The sequence below is a fragment of the Hypomesus nipponensis genome, chromosome 13 (assembly GCF_054491055.1).
Source record: "Hypomesus nipponensis isolate SF chromosome 13, ASM5449105v1, whole genome shotgun sequence".
NCBI classification, from domain to species: Eukaryota; Metazoa; Chordata; class Actinopteri; order Osmeriformes; family Osmeridae; genus Hypomesus; species Hypomesus nipponensis.
In genome coordinates this window covers 6,717,650-6,740,000 of record NC_140373.1, presented here as the reverse complement: position 1 = coordinate 6,740,000, position 22,351 = coordinate 6,717,650, and the positions used below count along the sequence as shown (strand labels likewise).

The 22,351-nt window shown below is 45.2% G+C and overlaps 2 protein-coding genes across 8 annotated transcripts in view; one reads left to right on the top strand and one right to left on the bottom strand.

The window, feature by feature from the left end:
* reep3b (receptor accessory protein 3b) overlaps window positions 1-9,896 on the bottom strand; it is a 15,283-nt gene extending 5,387 nt beyond the window's left edge. Inside the window, exons 1-6 of one of the 2 annotated variants that reach the window (XM_084669955.1) lie at window positions 9,612-9,852; window positions 9,399-9,472; window positions 4,735-4,807; window positions 1,187-1,263; window positions 725-845; window positions 168-281 (exon numbers count right to left, since the gene is read on the bottom strand). In XM_084669955.1, coding sequence (XP_084526081.1) covers window positions 168-281; window positions 725-845; window positions 1,187-1,263; window positions 4,735-4,807; window positions 9,399-9,430 — 417 coding nt within the window. In that variant the 5' untranslated portion in view covers window positions 9,431-9,472; window positions 9,612-9,852. Of the gene's footprint in view, window positions 1-167; window positions 282-724; window positions 846-1,186; window positions 1,264-4,734; window positions 4,808-9,398 lie in introns of both variants that reach the window. The other variant, XM_084669956.1, reaches the window with a different exon arrangement.
* A 1,576-nt stretch (window positions 9,897-11,472) lies between these two features.
* jmjd1cb (jumonji domain containing 1Cb) overlaps window positions 11,473-22,351 on the top strand; it is an 83,224-nt gene continuing 72,345 nt past the window's right edge. For all 6 annotated transcript variants that reach the window (XM_084669708.1, XM_084669705.1, XM_084669707.1 and 3 more), the window contains exon 1: window positions 11,473-11,834. In XM_084669708.1, the coding sequence (XP_084525834.1) occupies window positions 11,673-11,834 (162 nt within the window). In that variant the 5' untranslated portion in view covers window positions 11,473-11,672. The remainder of the gene's footprint in view (window positions 11,835-22,351) is intronic.

Sequence of the window (22,351 nt, the reverse complement as noted above, 5' to 3'; positions counted from 1 at the left end):
AGAGACCGTCTCGCCCACACACACACCCACACACACACTACACGCATACTCCCACTCCTACTCACTCACACCACAAGGACATGCTCACTTCTGTGAGCAGGAGCATTCAACACAAATCCCCCCCCCCACACACACACACACACTAACCCTTACAGCTTTGCACTTGCCTTGACAGCTGCGGAGACAGCTGCGGTCGCTGCTATACTTAGGCCCTGCTTGCCGAAGTTCACCATGGTCTCGTAGCTCCGCTCCTTGGCCTGGACAATGTAGTCATCTATCTCCTGCACAACACAGGACAAGAGAGGCTGAGTGCTTGCAACAGAGAATGCGGCTGTGCAAGTAGGCCTTCGTGGTCAACCCATACTCAAGAAATGACCAGTGTCAAATATATATCTATAGTCTCTGAACAAATAAGAGATGCCTTCCAGTGTGCAGCGTCATGTGGGGGGGGAGAGAGAGAGAGAGAGAGAGAGAGAGAGAGAGAGAGAGAGAGAGAGAGAGAGAGAGAGAGAGAGAGAGAGAGAGAGAGAGAGAGAGAGAGAGAGAGAGAGAGAGAGAGAGAGAGAGAGAGAGAGAGAGAGAGAGAGAGAGAGAGAGAGAGAGAGAGAGAGAGAGAGAGAGAGAGAGAGAGAGAGAGAGAGAGAGAGAGAGAGAGAGAGAGAGAGAGAGAGAGAGAGAGAGAGAGAGAGAGAGAGAGAGAGAGAGAGAGAGAGAATAGTATTACCTGTTCTCTGGAGGACAGGAGAGGGTGCAGACACTTCCTGTAGATGAGGCTGGCTCCTCGTGTGTAGGGAGACAGCAGCCAGATGACAAACGCTATCTTGATCTCATAATAAAGAGGAAACCTACACACACACACACACACACAACAAAAAATGATCACCAAACATCCAATTAATCATTGCATATAATCAGACTCATTAAAACTGTATTCCCACACATTAATATCCCAAGCTCCCCAATTAAAAGTAGGGCAACTTCATTTCAATAAACCTTGATTGGTTTCCTCTGGTTTCCCTGACCAGGGAAAGCATACCAATCAAAAAAAGGCTCTGGGATTCCTTGTTGGTATGCATTAACACAATCAATGGCAATCAACCGAAATGAGAGCATTAACAAACTAATGTTGATGTGTTAACTAATCAAATTAACTAACCAATATAAGTATGTGAGTTCCCAGTCTTACCAGGCTAGTGTGAGGTCTGTAATGGTCTCAACCACGGTGTAGAGAGCAAACACAATCCAGTACATCATCCAACGCACCTGAGGGGGACAAGCAACATGATCAATAGATGATCATCATTGAAATAAGCATTACTGGGATCCAGAGCGAGATCAATATCATTTTGTTCATCTAAATGACTGTGGTGATCACATGACCCCAATACAGGCCACCTTGGTTCAGCTGAAGAGGAGGTGCCAGGAAACAGAAGACCTCCAGCCAGACAGAGACGGTCTCTAACCACCCTACTTGGTATTCCCTTCCATCTCTCCCCATCTACCTCTTATCCACAACACAGGGGCTTTCTATAGCATTTCAATTTCAAAAGGAAAAGTGGGGCGGACAGACAGACAGACAGACAGACAGAGGCTTCCTGGCTCTAGCCCCCAGCCTAGGCAGGCATGTGTGTCTCTGGAGGTATTAGCCGATGTGTTCAGCCTGAGTGAGCTCTGTCAGATGAATGTGGGCTGGGCTGTTCACAGCAGGAATTAGCAGCCTGACAGGCAGCCTAGCCCAGGCTCAGGGCTCAGAGCAGGCTCAGGCCCTTGCCTTTTAATTGGTGGCCTCACAGTGAACTCCCAGCAGCCCCGTGACTCGCCATAGGGGTGATCAATGCACTGCACCCAGGACAGGGCGGAGGGAGGGAGAGGATGAGGGAGATGGAATAATAATAAAAGGGAGAGAGAGAAGAGAAAAAATAGAGGGAGATAAAAGAGAGAGAGAGGAACACAGAGAAAGAGAGAGAATTGTATTAGGCCTAGCCTATCCAATCGACAAGTGAGTCAATCTTATTCTCTTTCTCACCATTGATCTTTCTCTCTCTGACAGTTTTACCTCCAGTCATGGGGTTCATAACATTAGGGTCTGACCTCTGACCACACAGAATGATAAATAGCCTCCTGTAGCCTCCATTTCAGCTGTCTGAAACTGTCTAGTAAAAACACAAATTTAACTATCTGAAACATTCAAATTGCTTTACAGTTGGTTATAAAATGGTCTGAGACTCAATTTGGTTCAATCTGTGGATATCCTAGCCTCTTTAACTACAGTAGACATAGCTATCGGGCATGAAATAAACTAGCTGGCAACCAAACTGCTCCACTCCAAACCAAGCATTGATTCACAGTAGTTTAGCTGTAAACAGACCATGGGAGTGGAACACTGTAGCCCAGAGGTGTAAACACATGAGCTGTTGAACTTGTTTGAACTACATTATTCATTAGATGACAGCCAGGAGCCATGGTGACCTGCAGTGAGCCCCACTGCTCTAATGACACACTACACCTGTGAGATGAATGAACCTGAAACACCAAGACAAAAATGTGAATGAGCTAAGATTACTGAGGTAAATAAGAGAGTAAAATCACCACCTTAATGTGTGCCAATTTAAGCCTATACTTTAATTGTACTAGGGATAAAGTTAAGCTATGCTCCTTACACAAGAACAATACTGTGCTTTGAAGAAATCTTCTCACCTTTTATATCTAGGCCATATACAACATAACAAGGCCCGAGTCAGATCTTTCCTTTGATCTTAAACACATTTTCACCCACTTCAGAACAAACCCTCCTCAAGCAGCATACAACGGTAAGCTAGCAACACAAAGCAGGATCTATCCAGGGCTATTCTGGGTCAACTCAGAGCAGAGTTTTTCTCAATTACTACTCCGACATTTACTGCGTGTTTGAAGACAAACTAGACCGCAACCGTCGTGACATGTTCTAAAACGGCCCTGGCTGGCGGTGGAATGCTCTTGTTTATTCCCTTTGCACAGAAACCAGCAGTTAAATGGGCCTGCAAACTCAGTTAAATTAACACTCCACCTAGAAAACTTGTGAGGAGAACATTCTCTAAGTAGCTTTCTAAAGGCAGCCTTTCCTGGCCTCTTCATGGGCCGGTAAATGTGTTTAATCAATTGAAATCATCTGGATAAACTTAATTTAAACAGGACAACCATTGAAACCAGCCTTGTTGAGTAGCTGTACAGCACTAATATTACTGACACACATTCCATTATCTGATAGTATATGTCAGCCCTTGCCATTTTCCCCTCATCCTAATGTGCAAAGTTAGTGGTTATTCTTGAGCTCTAGAGCAGTCAGACTATTACAGAGTTTGGATCTGATTAATTTGGCATCCAGCAGGAAAGCAGAGACAATGCTGAATATAGCCAACAGCCTTGCTAGCTAATCTTAACATGTATAAATGTAACCAGCCAACTGCTAGAGCTAAGCTAATGCTTCTGTAGGCAATCTTGTTAGTCACGTCAAAGCCACCTTTCCTAGCTAATCTTTTTTTGCCGAACCTGCTGTCAACAAATGTCCTCGCCAATCATTTCTGGATCTTGTAGGTAAACTGCAATGAGTTACATTACACCACTGCAATTTGACCCACACCCCACTTTCTTTGTTGCACGTGCAATGCATGGCTCAGCAGTAAGATGATGTTCAACTTGTGATAAGTTTATGTGATGCAATGGAGCTTATGGTCTTTTATGCCCTAAAAGACAGAGAGTCCTATGGACATTTACTGTAGCAAGCTATGCTTTACAGATAAGATGCTTTAGTAACAGATACTGTGACAGGCAGACAGGCAAGCCTATACAAGGAGTGGAAGATGAGGAGGAAGGTTAGAGGGTTGGAGGGAGAGGACAGGAGGAGGAGAAAGATGAAGCAGAGAAGTGAAGGAGGGGGGGGGAAAGAGGAGGTGGAGAGCGGATGAAAGAGAGATCGGCGGCTGGTGCTGGGTGCAGAGAAAGGAAGGCTGGAAGGTAGCGTGTCGTCTGTTTGCGCCTGAGGGCTCCTCTGTCCTGGTGAACCTTTTCCCAGTAGGAACACACTGCTCTATGCTGCCTGCCACTGGAACCAGCCGAAGCAATCAGATGTCAGACTGAGCTGCACACCAATCTCCTGGGGACGCAGCACAAGTCTACTTTTACATGAAAGAATAGGGGAAAAAAGGAAGACTAGACAAGCAATCTTCTCATCTGAAGCACAGAGCAAACTGTTCAGAGCAAACTGTTCAGAACACACTGTTCCACATCCCTTTCACACCTTTTGATGTTTTTGCTCTGAGTTATCTGTAAACACATTACAATGCTGGAGAATGAAGATAGACAGATCTTCTGCCAAACTCTCTCTACCCGTCTGAAAGGTCAAACCATTGTTGTCTATAAATGACATGAGGGTTGGCAGGAGCTAAATCAGCCTACCAAGTGGGCACCTGCTCAGGTCATTCATTTGAGGACAAACATGAGCACAAAGAGCACTGCAACGAGACCGGGAGGGTGTGTTTGGGGGAGGGAGGAAAACAGAACAGGATATAAGGAATGAGAGAGAAAGACAGTGACATGTCTGGGCTTGTACTGCGCAGTCAGTGAACCCACCCAGGTATAAAAAACGATATAACATTTAGATGTGTTACCTAATCAGACCCGACATTCCCATACACACATTTGTTTGCGGCCCAGTCACAACCTACCCAGCAATAAGATAAATGTATTCCTACTTACATATTCCTTGACGTTTTTGGTCTTCACTGCTTTGTAAGAGTAGTAGGCTGGATACAGGGTGCCAAAGACCAGCCTGTGTACAACAGAGAAGAGGATTCATGAAGAATCAATTATCAGGATACATTATTAGACTAAATGTTGAGTTCTGAGCCAAACCTCCATAACCTCCGACTTGTATAAAGACTGCAGTGTTTATGCTGTGGTCGATGTTTTCCAGCAAGTGTTCATCCTTGCTATTCTGCCACCGAAACCATTTGCAGGACAAAGAGTCCCTTTTTCTCCCTCGAGGAAGACCTTTGAGACTCGACAGCACTATTGTAGTCATACCTTGTAAAACAAGTCTGACAGTGTCCTCACACACACAGTGTCTGAGTGTGTGAGGACTCTGACTGCCAGGCAGTTACCATGGCTATTTGCATGTGTGGCCTACAAACCCAACTAATGTAATGGTGCATTTAGCAAGGCAAAAACACTGAACGGTAAACAACGCCCACAGAGACACCATCACAATGACTATGCAGAAGCAGCTCTGGTTCAGAAAAGGCCTCTACATTGGATCGAGTCATTCTGGTGCACATTGACAGATGTGATGTAGAGGACACTCCCTGACATTTCAAATTGTAACGTAAGCTCCATCCCTGAGCCAGACTGGCAGTCACTCTGCTGTACCAGTCCACTCAGCAGCGTCACTATTTAAGTGACCATACTTTCCTTTGCCTTGCAGGCTTTCCGAAAGCAGTGTTGAACCTCCTACAACACTGACAGTAGTGCCAATATGGCCTGGTATAACATAGGCGGCCTTACAGCTTCCCTTTAACCGTCAAGGCGAGGAAAGATAGGAAATGACTTTCTACTCAAGCTTGCTATTACAGCATATCTCTGTCTGGGTAGCTCCATATCTGAAAAACACAGAATGATAAATCATCTGGTCTGCACAGATTCCTGTGAGTTACAGAACATCATGACAGAACACTTTTGTAAGAGACATTGAGTAATACACAGGTTTTCCACCTCACCCCCCCCCAGGAGTTGAGTTGATGTGGACTAGTGTCGAGAGAGAGAGAGAGAAGGGGCAGAGTATTTATACAACGGTGAAACTCTCCCCTAGTTTTATGTTTCATGGCCTCCATCCAAAGATCCACCTCAGCCAGGCAAGAGTCCGCTGTTTATTTTCCTGCTGTTTCCATGGAGACAGCCGAACAGATTGTAGGCAGGCCACGGTTGTGTCCCCCCCCCCCCACACACACACACACTCTCATCACTCTCCATCCAACAACGGTCTCTAAGCTACAGTGGACCTCGTCCTCACAACAAGGGTGTAACAAGATGTAATTTGAATGTCTGTATAACTGCTAATCTGGTACTTGTATTAATGGTGGCCTGTTGTCAGGTTAATAACAGGTATTTCTCTGCTCATTTGGCCGCAGAGCTAATCAGCTTTGACTGCCAGAGTCATTTCGCCTCCTCTTCCACCCACAACAATGAACAACACACTGGCTGGCTTTAATAACAGCATTCAAGCTGCATGGTCTTGAGTGAGTAACCCATTCTAAACACACCCTTCGTGGGTAATTCAAAATGCACTCTTCAGTTTATAGTGTTTGCGCCTTTTTTGCAACACACCCACTAGTCCAAGGAAAGCAAATATACAGCCATTTGATTGACAGAGTAACAACGACACTGAAGCAGGTAGGCTATTATTATTAACATCTGTTCTGGGGCTCTCCCTCATACCAGGAAGTGAAAAGTTCCCAGGGATAACGCTCTTACGGACAAACCTAGCTTACCACTTAACTGGCATCAACACTATTCCCCTGCTGCAACATTATCAATAGAATCTGTGAAACGTTCCGATGGAAAGCATCTCAGTCTACTGAGACTGTGAGTGTTAAAGCAGGGAAAAAGAGGGGCTTGTCTCAAGGCGGCCAACTCAAGTGCTGTCTGCCCACAGATTGGAAACAGCCAAACAGCAATGCACATGAGTAAAAGGAAAATCCACTTGTCATACAAGCTTCTTTACTGGAACATTTTACTAGGACCCAACAATCTCAGCCATGCTATAACCCCTCACCTAGAACATGAGCAACAGTACCGGTAATAGGAACATTGGCCTGCAAACAACAGTTGATGTAACTTACAACATGGCAGCATAATACATAGCATGGTAGAAGACACATGTAACTGATAAGTTGGAGTTCTTGGGTAAATAGATAAGGGTCCTGCCTGAAGCTCGCTGTGTTCCAAATCAGCTTACTATATCTGGTAGAGCAGTTAATTGGCTATGCTGCAATGTAACTGTGGAACACAAAAGTCTATGTTCAGGACAACATAAAGTACTGATGTACATGGTACAAATGCAATGCCATAACTAATCCAGCTGACAGAGACACCTGTCAGAGAAGCATATGACTATCGTTCATTACATACTCTGCCACAACTAGATCTGAGTTTTAATACTCTGTAACTTTGAAAATCGCTGAACAAAATAGGTTAAAGTATATTGCTAGGCCAAAACATTCAGGTCTCTGGTGTGTAGTAAGGATTCAGGCAGAACCCAGGGACATATTGTTACCTGTCTGAGAAACAAAATGTCCCTTCCATTGCTAGTGAAAAACGGAGACTACACAATAGCCCTCATCTCAAAGAAAACACCCAGACTGTAGCCTGCAGCCCACTACCTTTCCAGCGTCTGTTCTCACAGAGAAGGGCATCTCTCCATTAAACCACACATGAGAAGGAAATGAGGGCCCGCCGAGAACTTTCTTAAAACAATTTTTGTGAAAACTAGGGGCCTCTCTGGTCTCTGGCAGCCAAGCAGCTGAAAAAATAAACCCCTCCAACGGGCCCTGACATTCTGCTTTAGGTCAACTTTCCTGGTTTCCTGACACTGTACACCTCTGGCTCCTAGCGTGCACACAGGGCTGGGAGCTGAGCCAGATGGGGAGAGAGAAGGGCTGCAGGGGAGAATTCTAAAGATCCAGAGATCTGGAGTTCCAAGTTCCAACATCTGGTTTCAGATCAAGACCAGGAGAGAGACTGATTACTTTTCCCCTTCAGAAAATACAGGGGCGGGCAGGCTCACTGGTTAAGCGCAAGTACCACAGTTTGATTTCAGACTTGGGCCATTTCCTGCATTTCCTCCCCCCTCTCTCTCCTGTACAAACTGTCACTATCCAGTAATGCATACCAATGCCCCAAAAAATATATATATTAAAAACGAAAAACAGAAAGGAATTGTTTTGCTACAACATTATAGCTCAACTTTGCTCCATTCAGCCATGGAGGCCCACCCTACATGTCATATGGCTATGCCCAGGCACTGGCCTTACACCTAGCACACTGTTAAATTGGTTTTAAGAAATTAACTCTATTACGCTAACCTAACATGATAAGTATGCTTTGATTACCAATCAAAGATAGAAAAGTTCCTGTAGGTTACAAAATCAATTATGTATTAGCCTAGAAAATATGCAAACAGCAACTGGGAATACTACGTCTAAACTACTACTACTTTGTCTTATGTAAAAGCAAGTGAAACACCTTGACAGTTACTGATCTGGGAGTGTTCAGCCCTGTCAACCGACATGTTCTATCTCAGCAGTCCAGATAAACTTGTTATACACGCATCGCTGAGGAATGGGATCTTGGGATCTTGTGACTCGGAGTGAAGAAAAGTGTATTAAACTGTGGGTAGAAAATTTGCTTACAGCCATGTTTTATTATTGATGATTAAATGAACCACTTAAATAACCAGCCCTGGACTTGATACATATATAAATACCTGAGTTATGTTGCTACCAGAATAGGAGATACTCCTAATGACTATTTTTGAATTCACCTTATGTGGGCTATAAATTCACTGAGTGACTAGCTTATCCCAAGTTGGTGTCTTCATGTTTGTTTGAAGCTTAATATGAAATATTGGAATCAAATGTATCAATCACTTGTCTTAAAAGGCAGACCATAATAATTCACACCATACTGAACGTGATGGGTAGGTGTAGGCACTTGGAAACATGAAAACAAGAAGATATGGTAAGACCAGAGAGAATCATTACGACAACCAAGAACAATCTCTTCTCTCCTCCCACCTGGTACAGAATTCCCGTCTGTCCGGCCAATGGACGTTAACACAGTTTCTCCCAAAATGTACCACCACAAGTCTACATTGGTAGTCAGCTATTTTAGCTGGCTAAAGTATTCTTCAGAACTATTATTGTTGGATGGGGCCTGCTACTCAAGTTAGCTTTCTACCTCTACATAGCTTGATAACTATATTGGTAAAAAAATGGCTGTGATAGCATCTTCCACAACTAATAAACACGTTGGCCACTACATTAACTAACTCATTAATAGTTGCTTTTTAAGTATTTGTTTTTGGCTATTGTAGCCTATAAGATGACCCTCTAATCAGCTAATTTCCCTATAAGGAAAAACTCTGAGCAGCTAGCTAGGCGTATGAAAGTGTGTAACAACTGGCAGCTAGACAAGACAGCTAGCATTCGCAAAAATGTATGCTAGCTAGTGCTAACTAGACAAACAAAGTTAGGACCCAATGTCATCCAATCACGCGAACATAGTCTCCAACCCATTAGCTAACTAGCTATCTAACTGTTAGCTGCTAGCTGACTTCCTGTTTACTCTAAATCAAAACGTCTACTTACACAACGGTTCTTGAGATCATCCACGACACCATATTCTTAAGCGTGGCCGCGTGAGAGGGAAGACAACCGGGCCCCTGGATGTTGAAAGATACACCGGGGCGGTACCGTGGACACCAAGCTAACGTTAGCTAACAGCTAACATAAACTTCGAGACAGAACTTCGCTTAACGTTCTGAGGTTAAAAGCAAACTTCGAAGAAACATAATAACCTACTCATCTCCGTAAAAGATAACGTCCAGTTATTGAATTTGGTAATGGAGCCATAAAACAAGGCAAGCGCACAATTAAATCCTTTGTTTTGTTATTTATTTAATCACCCTGTCAATTCCTCCGGGTCTAACACCTCTCATCTCCTCTCTGTTCCTGGCACGCAAAAAAGGTGTTCCAGCAGTTGGTGACGTCATTGACACGGCAAACCTCCTGGTCAATGTGATTGGACAGTTACGTTTATTTACACCAATAACTAACAACTATTGGTTCGTATTGGAGTCCCTTACGGTAATGCAGCGAACTCTATGTTTCCTTTCCTGATTGGCGAAAAAGCGCTTCGTGGCGAAAGTGGACCATTGGATGAACACAGCGATGAACGGCATGGTTTCTAATTCATGCGCTGTTGTTGCGAGGAAGTACAGTTAAATAATATCCTCATTGGTTATCAGGCATTGATTGAAAAATGAATACATTACAATGGGTCAGTGCGCAGCAGTGCAGTAAAGAATTAACATATAAGTTATTATGGAAACAGACTAATCTTGTGTATCTAGTGAAGAGTCCTTAACTATTTTATCACAATAATGGAGCAGACAGCATGGAGTTATGATACATCAACATTTCCCAAACATACTGTGTGGATTGTCGATTCCACAGTCAATCATGCTGCTGTGCACTGACAAGTCTAGGCTGACAGAGAACATCAACAATATTTGCGTGGTTACATCAGTGTCCAGGGGATAAGGGCTGCAAGGCTACACAAGCACATACACAATTCCCTATGCATAGCTCCAAATTAGTCAATAATTCACACAATTAAAGTTTTATTCATCCCTTGATTGAAGCTAGCAGAAATACTCAAGATCATCAAACGCATTCTACCTTGGTCCTGTCTCTCCGATTGCAATCACAGGTGTTCAAGAGGTTTGAAATTAGATTGGTGGTGGTGAATGAAGAGATAAGATAGGCGGTCGCCTTTAGCTGTTTGGCTGCAGCACATCTCGTGTTTGACTCTGGTTTTGTAGTGCTCTCTGGAGAACGTATTTATGACCAGGCACGGCTTAACAACCGTCTCAGGAGCACAGTGATTTGTGATTCTATCAGCAGCGGGATATCTTTCTCCATCTCCCGCCCTGACCCGAAAGTGACATAGAGCTGATTGCCTCCAGTGTACCTGCTTTAAATGGCATTGCACAGCATTGTGACAGCACCCCCTCTCCTTTATAGTCAGCACAGCACAGCACACAAAACGCAACCCATCAGGTCTGCCTGAGATGAGCAATAGAGCCGGCTACGGGTATTGAACGAATCCATGTAGGCTGCTTGCCGCGAAAAATATGTACAATATTAGTCACATTATTACTAGTAAAAAATTATAGAAAACCAAATACTTTTTTGTGTTAACGCCTATCCTTAACCTGTACTCTCTTAACCCTGTACAAAATAATTTATATTAAAATATAGGAGGTCTTGAATTTTGTTTTTTTTTCAACAGTGATGCCAATAGTAGTTTAAACATAATAGCCTATAATAAAATAGTGTCTCTGTTTACACCACTGCAACATAGTTTTGTATAGGTATTTCATTAGCGATATATTGATATTTATCAGAATGACAATTTATATGGTATGTTACAGTATTTTTCTACAAACTGCAGTCATCTTCATTTTTCGGACACTAAATGTTTTCCTTTCCTATTACAGTTTTTTCTTCAGAGCACTACTTGACAGGGAAAGTCAACGAAGAGGTTTGTGTCTGGCGGATGGAGAAGTCTGCTGCTGCGGTTTTCACGGTTGCATGCCTTGGGAAGCGGAGGGACACACATTGTACGATTGCAGTGATGTGCTCCTATGTTCGTTTTCCACTGAGCAAAAGGGTGACTATTTGCGGGTGGAGACTGCTAGAAATTTAAATCCCCCGGGTTGCGCTCGACACTTTGAAGACGAATTATAGTCTTTTTTATTTCTTTCTGTAGTGGATTCTTTAGTTCAGTTACATGTAGTAAATGTCACCTCGATAGGGCGTCGGTGTTGAAGTTTTTGAGGGGGTTTTCACTCTCAGCGAATGGCCATGGCGGTGGAAGCGCGGCCAGAGCTGGTTGGGAAGCGGTTCCTGTGTGTCAGCGGAGAGGACCCGCTGAAGCTCGGGGATATCGGGCGCTGGGGATGGCGAGCCGGAGTCGTCCGCGCTGTCACCCACCGCGACAATGACAATCCTGAGCTAACGGTAAAATTACAATGATTCGTTTTTACACATTTTGGGGACACTGATATGCTGCGAATACAGAAATATGGCTAGCATCTCAACGGGAACAAGTAATATTTAATCGTTTATCTTTACCTACTTGCATCAATAATGTACATTTGTGTTTTATTCGGCTACTGTAGTTGTGTAGTAATAAATACCGAGAGTAGATTATTGAGTGTGTAGATATTATTGACTCGCGAGCCATAGAACTCCCTTGCGAGTGAGCCTCTGCCTGTAGGGGGGTCGTTGCTCGAGCAGACTTGTCAGCTCAGCAATGTCACTACACGAGCAAATGGGGTCTGTCGACTGGAATTCAATGAAACAGCGTAGTATGTCTTAAAAAATAAAAATAAAAATAAAAAAGATATATATATATATATAATCTTTGATGTAGACTCAATACCATAAGTACCAATACTACTGTTCAAAATCAAACACGACAGGACAAATGAATGGCATTAAACTGCTGAATAGTCACCGTGAGAGAGTTTGTTAATTTACAAAAGCAGCCTATTTAGTTTGATATAGTTGCCTTCACTAACAGCTGATTGACTAGCCTACAGTAAAGGATTTAAGATTAGAAAGCCTAATTATGTCACCCGGCTGCCACTCCTTTGTAGTAGCCGTATAATGCCAAGAGCATTACAACGTGTCACAGAGTTCGCACAGAATAATTCATACTGTTCCTACACACGCCCTTTAACAAATATTGTTCAGTTCCTATGTGTAGATAACTCCAACCGCTTTCTGTGCTTTACCGAATGTATCCAATAAAAAGTGCCAAACACGGTGGAACAAGGAATAAATAGTGCGATCACATTGGCTACTTGGATTCAAGCCTGACTTGTGTGTAATAGGGCATTACAGACTATAATGTGCCATCTATCTCATGTAGATAGAGGACTCACATGAAATCAGAGGTCCTCATGTCCTGTCACTCTGGCATTCTTTCACCTTCAGTGTTTAGAATTTCAAACAGGCAGCAGATCCCACAGTGGGGCCAAAACTGCAGGCCTCATCTGTATTCTGATGAATGGAGATCAGCCTGGTCTGGCCGGACCCTGCCATTGTCCTCCTACAGTCAGTGTGTACTGTAATGCTGCTGGTTCGTTTGTTGTCAGTGACTGACTGACAACGGGCCTTGGGGTCACCAACTGTAGGGGCGATGCCTAGTGCTAAGGCCCAATCAGCAGATACTGAGCATGGGGAGAATGTTCCATCACAACAAGGTGAACGGCCCCGGCCAGGCCTGCTGCTGCTTCTGCACAGTCCAGGAATCTGTAAACTGTGTGCGCGTGTGTGCTCGTGTTTGTGTGTATGTGTGTCAGGCAGAGAATAGCACTACGGTCCAGAGTACAAGTCAAATGAAAAATAACTATGCATGAGACAAAGCCTATTTTCAATTAAATGTGAATCTTTAGGATTGCAATACTACACTTTTACCATACTGCTTTTGGGCCTATGTAGAAATAGTTTGCAATATTGTAAATATTAGGCTAGCCTGCCACATTGCCATACACGTATGCAATGCATTCTACTTGACTGCCTCTTTACAGTGTTTCAGTGGTACAAGTGCTGTGTTTAGTAGGGAACCTGAAGGTGTAATGTGATCCTGTGGGGTCTGTGATCCTGTGGGTCTGTCTCCAGCACCCCTCCCCCACTGCACCACAACATAAGGCAGCCATGTCTGAGGTCTGCTTGAACATTAGCCTACTGTCTGAGCTGATCACAGGGGAGGAAGACAGGGAGGCAGGGGGTCATGACAGGATGTTGGACTCTGTTCTGCTGATGACTCTCTGCTACTCATATTTACGGAAACACTAGGTTATTTGAGGTGGTCTTAACAACTGTGCCAGTTGATCATCCGATCACTATCTGACTCATGCAAATCAGCCGACTACCCAAATATTTTTTTCAATAGTGAAACACTAACACATTAATCCTTTCCATTGAATGAAATCTATAATGTTGCAACATAGCCTAGATGTAACTATGTGTACTTGACCAATTAGCCTCGCTGTCCATGATCTTTTCTCAGTTCTCTTGAGGTGTGACTCACTGGAAAGGTCTTTGATATTCCAAAGACTGTGAGAGATGCTGGGAGAAAAAGGGAGAGAGGGCAGGTTGTGGAGATGTAGGTTGTTGGGTTTGATAGATAAAGTGAGATATAGCATTCTAGAGAGAGACCAAGAGAGAGAGCAGTAGCTCTGAAGTCTCTCATTAGAGCGAGCTGTGCCGGCCCTTGTGAGCCTTGGCCAGGCTGACTGACAGCAGCGAGAGTGTGGGTCTTTCACCAATGGCTGGACAGCATCCCATAGCAACAGCGGCTTAGCCACGTGAATGACAGTTCCTCTGAGTTCACTTGCTCCAACATTTTAACTGCTTCATCTCCACAGTACTGGATCAGCAGCTCATGGCCAGCCACCAGCATTGTGGATATACCTGCTATTGGCACTGTGCATTACAAATGAATAGGGAGTCTGCCATTTTCATTGCACATTGCTTCATTCTGTAGTTGGACCTGTTAGCAAATTCTTTCATGATTTTGCTTAATCAGCAGTCTTTGAAAAACAGTTTTTTTTGTTCCTTGTTTTGTTACGTGCAGGTCAGACAACAAATGGTCAGTCTGCAATAAAAGACCCAGCCCCTTGCTTTCTCCCCTGGCCTATTAGCCCCCAGGCCCATTAGCCCCCCAGACATCCAATCTTCCACCCTCAAAGCCTACAGCCCCCCAAGCCCCTGGCTCTTCAGCCAGTCCTCCCCAGCCCAATGCTTTTGTACCGATTCCGACCGTGCTTTGGTTGAATAGGGCCTAGCTAAGTAAAACCAGATGGCCAAAGTTTAGACTGAACCGTATATTCCTTTTTTCACTGCATACTTTCACAAATCAAATAAATGGACTGTTACTCTGAAGGGCTCCACTCAAAATGTTTTGGCAGCAATATGAAAACCATTTTTTTTTTGCTTAGTCGTTTTTCTCTGAGGTGGCAGAGGTGGTATTTGACGAGCCCTGCTGGAATGCTGTTGCTCTAATTAAACCGAGCCCAAACAAGTCACCTCTTGTTACCCTATAAAGGTACTTTAGGTTTGTTTGTGTTGTCAGATTGGCTACTTCTGCTTGATGACAGTGTGTGTGTGTGTGTAATGGTAAGTAGATCTGCATGACAGTAGTGAAGATAAGTGTAACATCATCCACTGGGAAGCAGATATATGGAAATTATCATTCAAACATACTTTATTATGACTTTCAGACATTTACTCATCCATCCTAGTAGGAAATACTGCAATAGCTCATCTTCCTTGAGTCAAGTTTGTGAAATAGTAGCACGTTACCGATGTGTCAACCAGACCTCATCCTGTTGCCTGTGTGTGTGTGTGTTTGTGTAGGCCTATGTGTGTGTGTACGTCTGTGTGTGTGTGTGTGTGTGTGTTGGACTACATTGTTTCCCTGCTGCTCAGGCACATCTGGATAACAAATGAGACTATAGGACTTGTTTTGTCTCCTCTAGCTTGTTGTTAGGGTTCTCTAGCAGTTTGGCAGGATCTGAAAGAGTCTCGAGTACGCCCGCGTTTATTTAGTTTTGTTGTGCCTGAGGCACAAAATGGCAACACCCACAAGCAGAGAGGGAGGGAAAGGAGAGAGAGAGGCGCAGTGTAACACACCTTGAAAGAGGAGATTGACGGAAGGGCTTTTGATGCCTTGGAGCTCAAACAGGTTTTTACACTCTGAAAGTGGTGTGCACACACACACACCTTTCATTGAGGTGTGGTAGAAATGTGGCATGTGGCGTAATGACGCTTGGAGGGAAAAACCACAGACGTACTTTATGTACATGCAGTACTTCCCTAGGATGAGCATGAGAGAATGGATGCACATTGGCACACTTTTGTTGAATTCTGCAATGTCTTCACAATGTGGTCCAGGCCATAGTGCACTGAGACATATTGCATTTGTGTATCTACTTTGCATGGGAACTGAACCAAATCCATCTGTAGTGACAAAATATATGTCCTCATTTATTCAAATTCAGTGGACAGTATTCCAGATGTGTGTGTGTGTATGTGTCAGTGGTTGTGTGTATAAATATGCAGTTTAGGGATTACAGTGGGGGTTGCCTGCCTGTCTTCTCATGTGATCCGCCTGCATCTGTCCTCTGAGGATTACCAGTTGATGCATGGAGTACAAAGTACGTGTTGACACTGCAGCAGCAGCAGCCATTCTACAGGAGATCCAGGCCACTGGGCTTAGTAAGGTTGCCTTCCTAACAGAAACCTACATTCACGCTACTTTTTACAATTATTAGCCTGCTGTAAATGTTGCTTGTGGGGGGGGACGACGACGACGACTTCACTGAACTGTTCTGTACTGTAACACCAGTGTCTGTCCCAAAGGGCAAGGTTCCTTTTCTTTTTCCTCTGTGTCTGTTTCTCTCTGTGTGTGTGTGTGTGTGTGTGTGTGTGTGTTGAGAAACAGTATTCTTTGTTTGGAACTTCTGATGGAACTGGGAGGGTTGTGAGTGTGTTCTATGGGTTTCATTGATTGGTTCCATACAGTGGAAATTTGACCTTTAGCAGATGTTTGAGTGTGAGCCAGAGCCCAGCGTGATCCACTCTGCAGACAGTTTTCTCCTTGTTATGTCCAAGGAGGGGGAAGAGAGAGATGAAGGCCGACAGGATAAGGAAGAGGCATTCAGAGAGAGAGAGAGAGAGAGAGAGAGAGAGAGAGAGAGAGAGAGAGAGAGAGACTATGAGAGGGGGGGGGTTAGAATGAGAGAGAAAGAGAGGTTAAGAGAGAGAAAAGGAGAAAGAGTGGTGGTAAAAAGATGAGAGAGGGCGAGAGAGAGAGAGGGTGAGAGAGGGAGAGAGAGAGACGCATGAGGTTAAAGCGAATCACTGACGTTTCCAAGTAAGCGTATGCACCACTTGATCATGTTACAGTGTATTCGAGCGCTGCCCACTCACCATATGAAAAGCAGTGTGGTTGTTCCTTCTCCGTACTGTCTGTGGAAGTAGCAGGCTCTGCTCGGCCTCGCGCCCCGCTACCAACAAAGACGGTTGGAAAAGCATGTTTGGTAGACAGGGTCTCATTAGTTAATATGATCCTGTCCAGCATTTGGACGGGTTATATATCACTTTGTGTTCAATGGAGAATATGTGAAGGTTCGAGTCAGTGCTTTCCAGTAAGGCTGCGTCAGAGAGGGACCAGGCCTCCCTCTAACACTACGTTGCACCAGCCTGTAGTATTTAACACCTTCTAGGCAGATTTATCATGAAGGCTGGGGCCTGTTTTTAAAAAGCTGGACAGGTTGGGTGGTAGGACAGCAGCATTATGGAACTGGTGGTAGTCTCCCTCCTCTGTGCTACATTCCCATGTGTTCTAGAAGCCAAGACAAATCATTCTTTTGAACCTAATCTGAGACACAGACACTACAATATTATCTGAAAACTGGACAAATGAACTGATCCAAACCCATCTGTGTTTTTATTGGTAAAAGACAGCAAGTTTAGAATGGAATAATTTGATGTTGTAACAGTGAGCTGATGTTTGAACTGGACAGTTACTGGAAGAGGAAACAGCTACTGCTGTGTAGGAAGTGCCACAGGGCCAGCTCAGTGTGGCATGACCTGGGAGAACATGAACAAGAGGCGGAGGCCAGGAGAAAGATGGAGAGTAGAGAGGTGGAGGAGAGGAGATGAGCTCTGTTGAAGACAGGAGATGTGAGAGTTGTGTGGGAGGAGAGATGTTAGGAATAAGAGATGAGAAAGTTGGGGATCTGGAGCAGATGAGGGGAGGTTGAAATGGAGGAGCAGAGAGGCCATATCTGCTGGGCCAGTTAGGCATTCTGAAAGAGCCGCTTAACTCATCTGGAGCCATGTTTGTGTTAGCCCCAGCCAGTCCTCTCTCCTTCCACCTCCTTCCTCCAGCCCAGGCTGGGGCCACATTGCTCTCCTGGGGGATGGAACAGTGAGGCCCCGGGCTGGTGGTCCTGGTTCTGGGGGATGTCAGGGAGAGAGACAGAGGTCTTTCAGTGTGGACGACACAGTGTACAGACCTATCGTTGTTTCTGCTGTCACTATGGCCCCTCCTGATAGGCTGAGACAGTGGGCTGCTGGGAGATGGATTCTTGTTCTCTTTACTATCACCTCTACTTTTAACTCTGCTACTACCACTTAAGCTGTTGAGGACAAATACTGAACAAGAAAAAGTCTTGGGCTACTTAGATGCAGGCTGAGGCAACGATACATTTCAAGAGCTTCTTTATTCTTGAATTAATTAACTTTTGATTGAATGAAATTGAATTGCCTCCACCCTGGGACAGTATGTCCGATCCTCCAGCGCCCAGGCCCTAGCTTCTGGTGGTTGCTGCTGGGTAGGCCTGCACTGGGGCCTGGGACAGTGGATTTGCACTTCTCTCCATGGCCCCCCCACTTCTCCTGCATGCGTGGGAGAGAGGTGCCTCCCTGGCCTGCTAGTAATTTAGGGCCTCTGCAGTGAGCAAGGAGCCCTGCTGGGGTTCACACAGGGCGCGGGGAGGGGGTCAGCCTGCCAAACAGCCCGCCAGACAGCCTCCCCTCCTCTGCTACGCTCTCCTCTGCTCTGCTTTGCTGCAGCCTCGCAGGCCGGTTGTAGCTCACCAACGCTCCCTAGGGCCTCTTCTTCCTCCTCTCCACCCACTCTCTTCCCACCTCTCATTTAGCTAGCTGCTTCCCCCCTGGATAGCAGGCTGAAGGATGTTTTCCTCTCTACTCTTGCTCGCTCGCTCTCTCTCTCTCTCTCTCTCTCTCTCTCTCTCTCTCTCTCTCTCTCTCTCTCCTCCCCCCTTACCTTGTCCCATCCTCCTCCTCCTTCCTCCTTCTCCAACATGACCCCGGGGTCTCCAGCTTGAGCTTCCTGTGTTTCCCTCCCTCCTCTAGTTTAGCTCCACCCTGCTTCTGTTCCCTGAGGTCCTCCTGTCCTGTCCTGTGTTGTTTTAACTCTTTCTTTTTAGCCAAGATATTGGTAAATGAATGCAAGGAAATCCCTGTTACACTGCTTCTAAAGTCCCTTTTATTTTTACATCTAAGATTAACTGCAGATTATTCGTTACTACGTCCTTACTAAAATGCATTTTATTCAGTGAACCAGAATACAAGAGCATTGCTAATGCCTCTAAAAATTTTCTCCCACAGTTTTCTAGGGCCTTTTCCATGTTGATTGCCTCGCTGTTAAGTTCATTTGTGCGTTATATAACGGTGCTGTGCTATGTTGTGCAGGCAGGCGGGAGTGTAGCTATGTGAACCCAGGAAACATGCAATCTGAAACCCTCGGAATTCTAGCCGGCGTGCTGGAGCAGGAGGAACAGACACGTGAGGGGCTGACCTCAGACTATCCTCGTTTTAGAAGAGAGGAGAGGAGGAGGAGGGGGAGAGGAGAGTAGGAGAGTAGGGGTGTGCATGAGTGAGTGTACGTGTGTGTGTGTTGGGAAGTTACGGCTAGTTTAAATCAATCATAACAGTACATTTGACAAGAATATGACTGCTAACATTTTCATGGGGTCTGAGTTCCAAATGTGTCTTTCCACCCGATGGCCCTAAACTACCTCTTGAAATACAAATCAAAATCCCTATTCTGCTGAATCTGGATGATCAGGGTTCAGACAGAGCAAAGTTCAAATCTGTGTTTGTGTCAACAGCCTAGTGGAGATAGGTCAAAATGACTCTAATTGTTTACCATGAAATGCTGTTGCCTTTTTTTCCCAGACCAGATGACATACATGCTTCAGTCTCTAGGTGGGATCTCCTTATGTCACTTAATCAGCCTTTTGTTTGTCTGTGTGTGAGGTGGAAATGAAGTTTCCATCCTGAATGAGAGCAGTTGTTTGTGTTTGCTGTAATTTGGCCTTGAGCCCTCAGAAAAGGGAGCGAAGACGAGAGAAAGGGAGGGAAGTATTGAGGTCTGGCTTCCATTAAAAGGCTGAAGAATCATGCAGTGTTTCTCCCCTGGCATTCAAACATGGGGATCTGAGTGGCTTTCAGATGGTCTTGTCAGCTCTCCGATGGCTTGTTTATAGATTAACATGTCTGCGTTTGTGTGTGTGTGTTTATTTAGGGTGTGCCATTGACAGCTTTCAAGCTGACAGTTTACTTCCAATAAAATCCAGGTATGTTGTGTATGCCTCAGGGGTTACATTTACATTCAGTCATTTGGCAGACGCTCTTATCCAGAGCGACTTACAATAAGTACAGGGACATTCCCCCCGAGGCAAGTAGGTTGACAACGTCATTTGGCACAGCGGGGAATCGATCCGGCAACCTTCTGATTACTAACCCAACTCCTCACCGCTCAGCCATCCAACTCCCACCTGGGTTACAGCAGGTCAGTAGCCCTGACTTGGCAGAATGGCGACATGCCTGTTTAGGGTGAACCATCAACAGATGAGTTTGTTTATTTCTCCTTCAGAGGCACTCTCTGCTCTGCGTCTCCTGCAGGGAGAAGTCGCAGATGACAGAAATACCACAGATCCCACAGTTTTAATGAATGTGTTGAGTTGGCACAGCAAACAGGAGCTGGAACAGGAATATAATCTTCTCATAGTTGAGGAAGGCAGGTCCTGAGGTCTGTACTGCTGATTAAACTGCAGTTCAGTATCCAGACTGGGCCTAATTGATATAATGAACAGATATAATTATGCTCAAAAACAAAATTTTGTCCAGATTAGGCCACGGATCCTGTGAAGGCGTAGGCTACATGGAAGCCTTGTTAGTTGAAGTGTTGGCCATGAGGCCTAGGCAGTGGATAGAGCAGAGACTAAGGCCACAAGTAAGAGAGGTTTTACAGGAGATTTACGTGATAAGTCCAGACGGCCTTTACTCTTCACAGCTGAAAGACATTAAGTCCTCTCAGCAACAGGACGAGCAACAACAACAACAACAAAAAACACACACAAAGAGGGAGAGAAGAGATTGGAGGAGAGGGGGTGGGGGAAGGGCCGGCTCCAGCAGAGCTCCTCAGTGAGAGGTCACTGTGTGCCATGTCACGGTGTCAGCTGCTCTGGGATAGGCCATAGCATGAAATATGACTGGGGAGGAGCCACCTCTAATCTGAGTAGAGAGAGCGAGAGAGAGAGAGAGAGAGAGAGAGAGGTGGGGGGGTGGGCGGGAGACTTGCATGAATGACTGGACACCCGCGCATTTAAGATTAGAGTTGTCTTCTTTCCAGGAGATTGCGTTGGATGTGTCTGTGTCATAGATGTGGTGCATGACCTATTGGTGGTGGGATGCGACAGTTGGTGACTGATCCTGCACTGTAATACGGTCTCTCTAGTGTTTCACGGTTGGCTCTCATTTCTGTGTTTACTACTTTCCCAGACTTCCTGTTTTGAATGTTGCACAGTGCGAGATTGGAAGCATCGACCTCTGGGAATAGTAGTAGTAGTTCATTTATCTTCTGGGGGGTGGGGTTAGGACAGAGGCAGAGAGAGAGAGACAGAGAGAGAGAGAGAGAGAGAGAGAGAGAGAGAGAGAGAGAGAGAGAGAGAGAGAGAGAGAGAGAGAGAGAGAGAGAGAGAGAGAGAGAGAGAGAGAGAGAGAGAGAGAGAGAGAGAGAGAGAGAGAGAGAGAGAGAGAGAGGGAGAGAGGGAGAGAGGGAGAGAGGGAGGGAGGGAGGGAGGGAGGGAGGGAGGGAGGGAGAGAGGGAGGGAGGGAGGGAGGGAGAGAGAGATGAAGAGAGATGAGTGCACATGTGGCACTAATGCACAGTTAAATGGCTGTGCTATTTAGATGTGCCGTTGGACAGATGGCTGCTAGCAATCTAACAACTCTATCCCTCTCCGTATCTCTACTTTCTCTCTCTCTGTCTTTGGTTTTCTCTCTTTCTCTCTCTCTTTCTCTCTCTCTTGCTCTCCTTCCTGTCACTGTGTTCCAGCCTGCCTGGTTAGATAACTGTTTGAATGGGCAATTGCACAGGAATGTGGCTGACCTGCTTCTAGCTTTGTGTCATTCAAGGTCTGTACTCGCAGTCTCTAGCGCCTTCTCTAACTCTGTCTTCAGAGACTGGCTGTTGGTGACTCAACCAGAAGAATGGCATGCCTTGATTGCCTGTGATTACACCGAGAGTTAATATTTGTCAGCTTGTAAGTGTGAGCCTTAATGTAAGGCGCACTGACAGAGTTGTTCTTCTACTCAGGAGCACAGACACAGGGTCGGTAATGTCCCTGTGATGTGTGTGATTTCAACACCTTGGAGAATCCTACAGCCTAATCCAATTTGCTCAGCAAAAAAGAGGATTCTGAATGTGTGTGTGCGCAGTCTGCGTACCTGTGTGTGTGTGTGTGTGTGTGTGTTTTGATAGAACTGACAGTCAGTCTGTGAGGCTAATAGCATTACAATGCAGCTAGGAGCCTAAAATCGGAGTCCAACATATGTCACTGCTGTTTGGCTCTCTCCTCCCCTCTCTCCTCTCTTCTCCTCCCCTGTGTGTGTCTCTCACTCTCTCTTTCTGGTGTCACAGAGCTGCC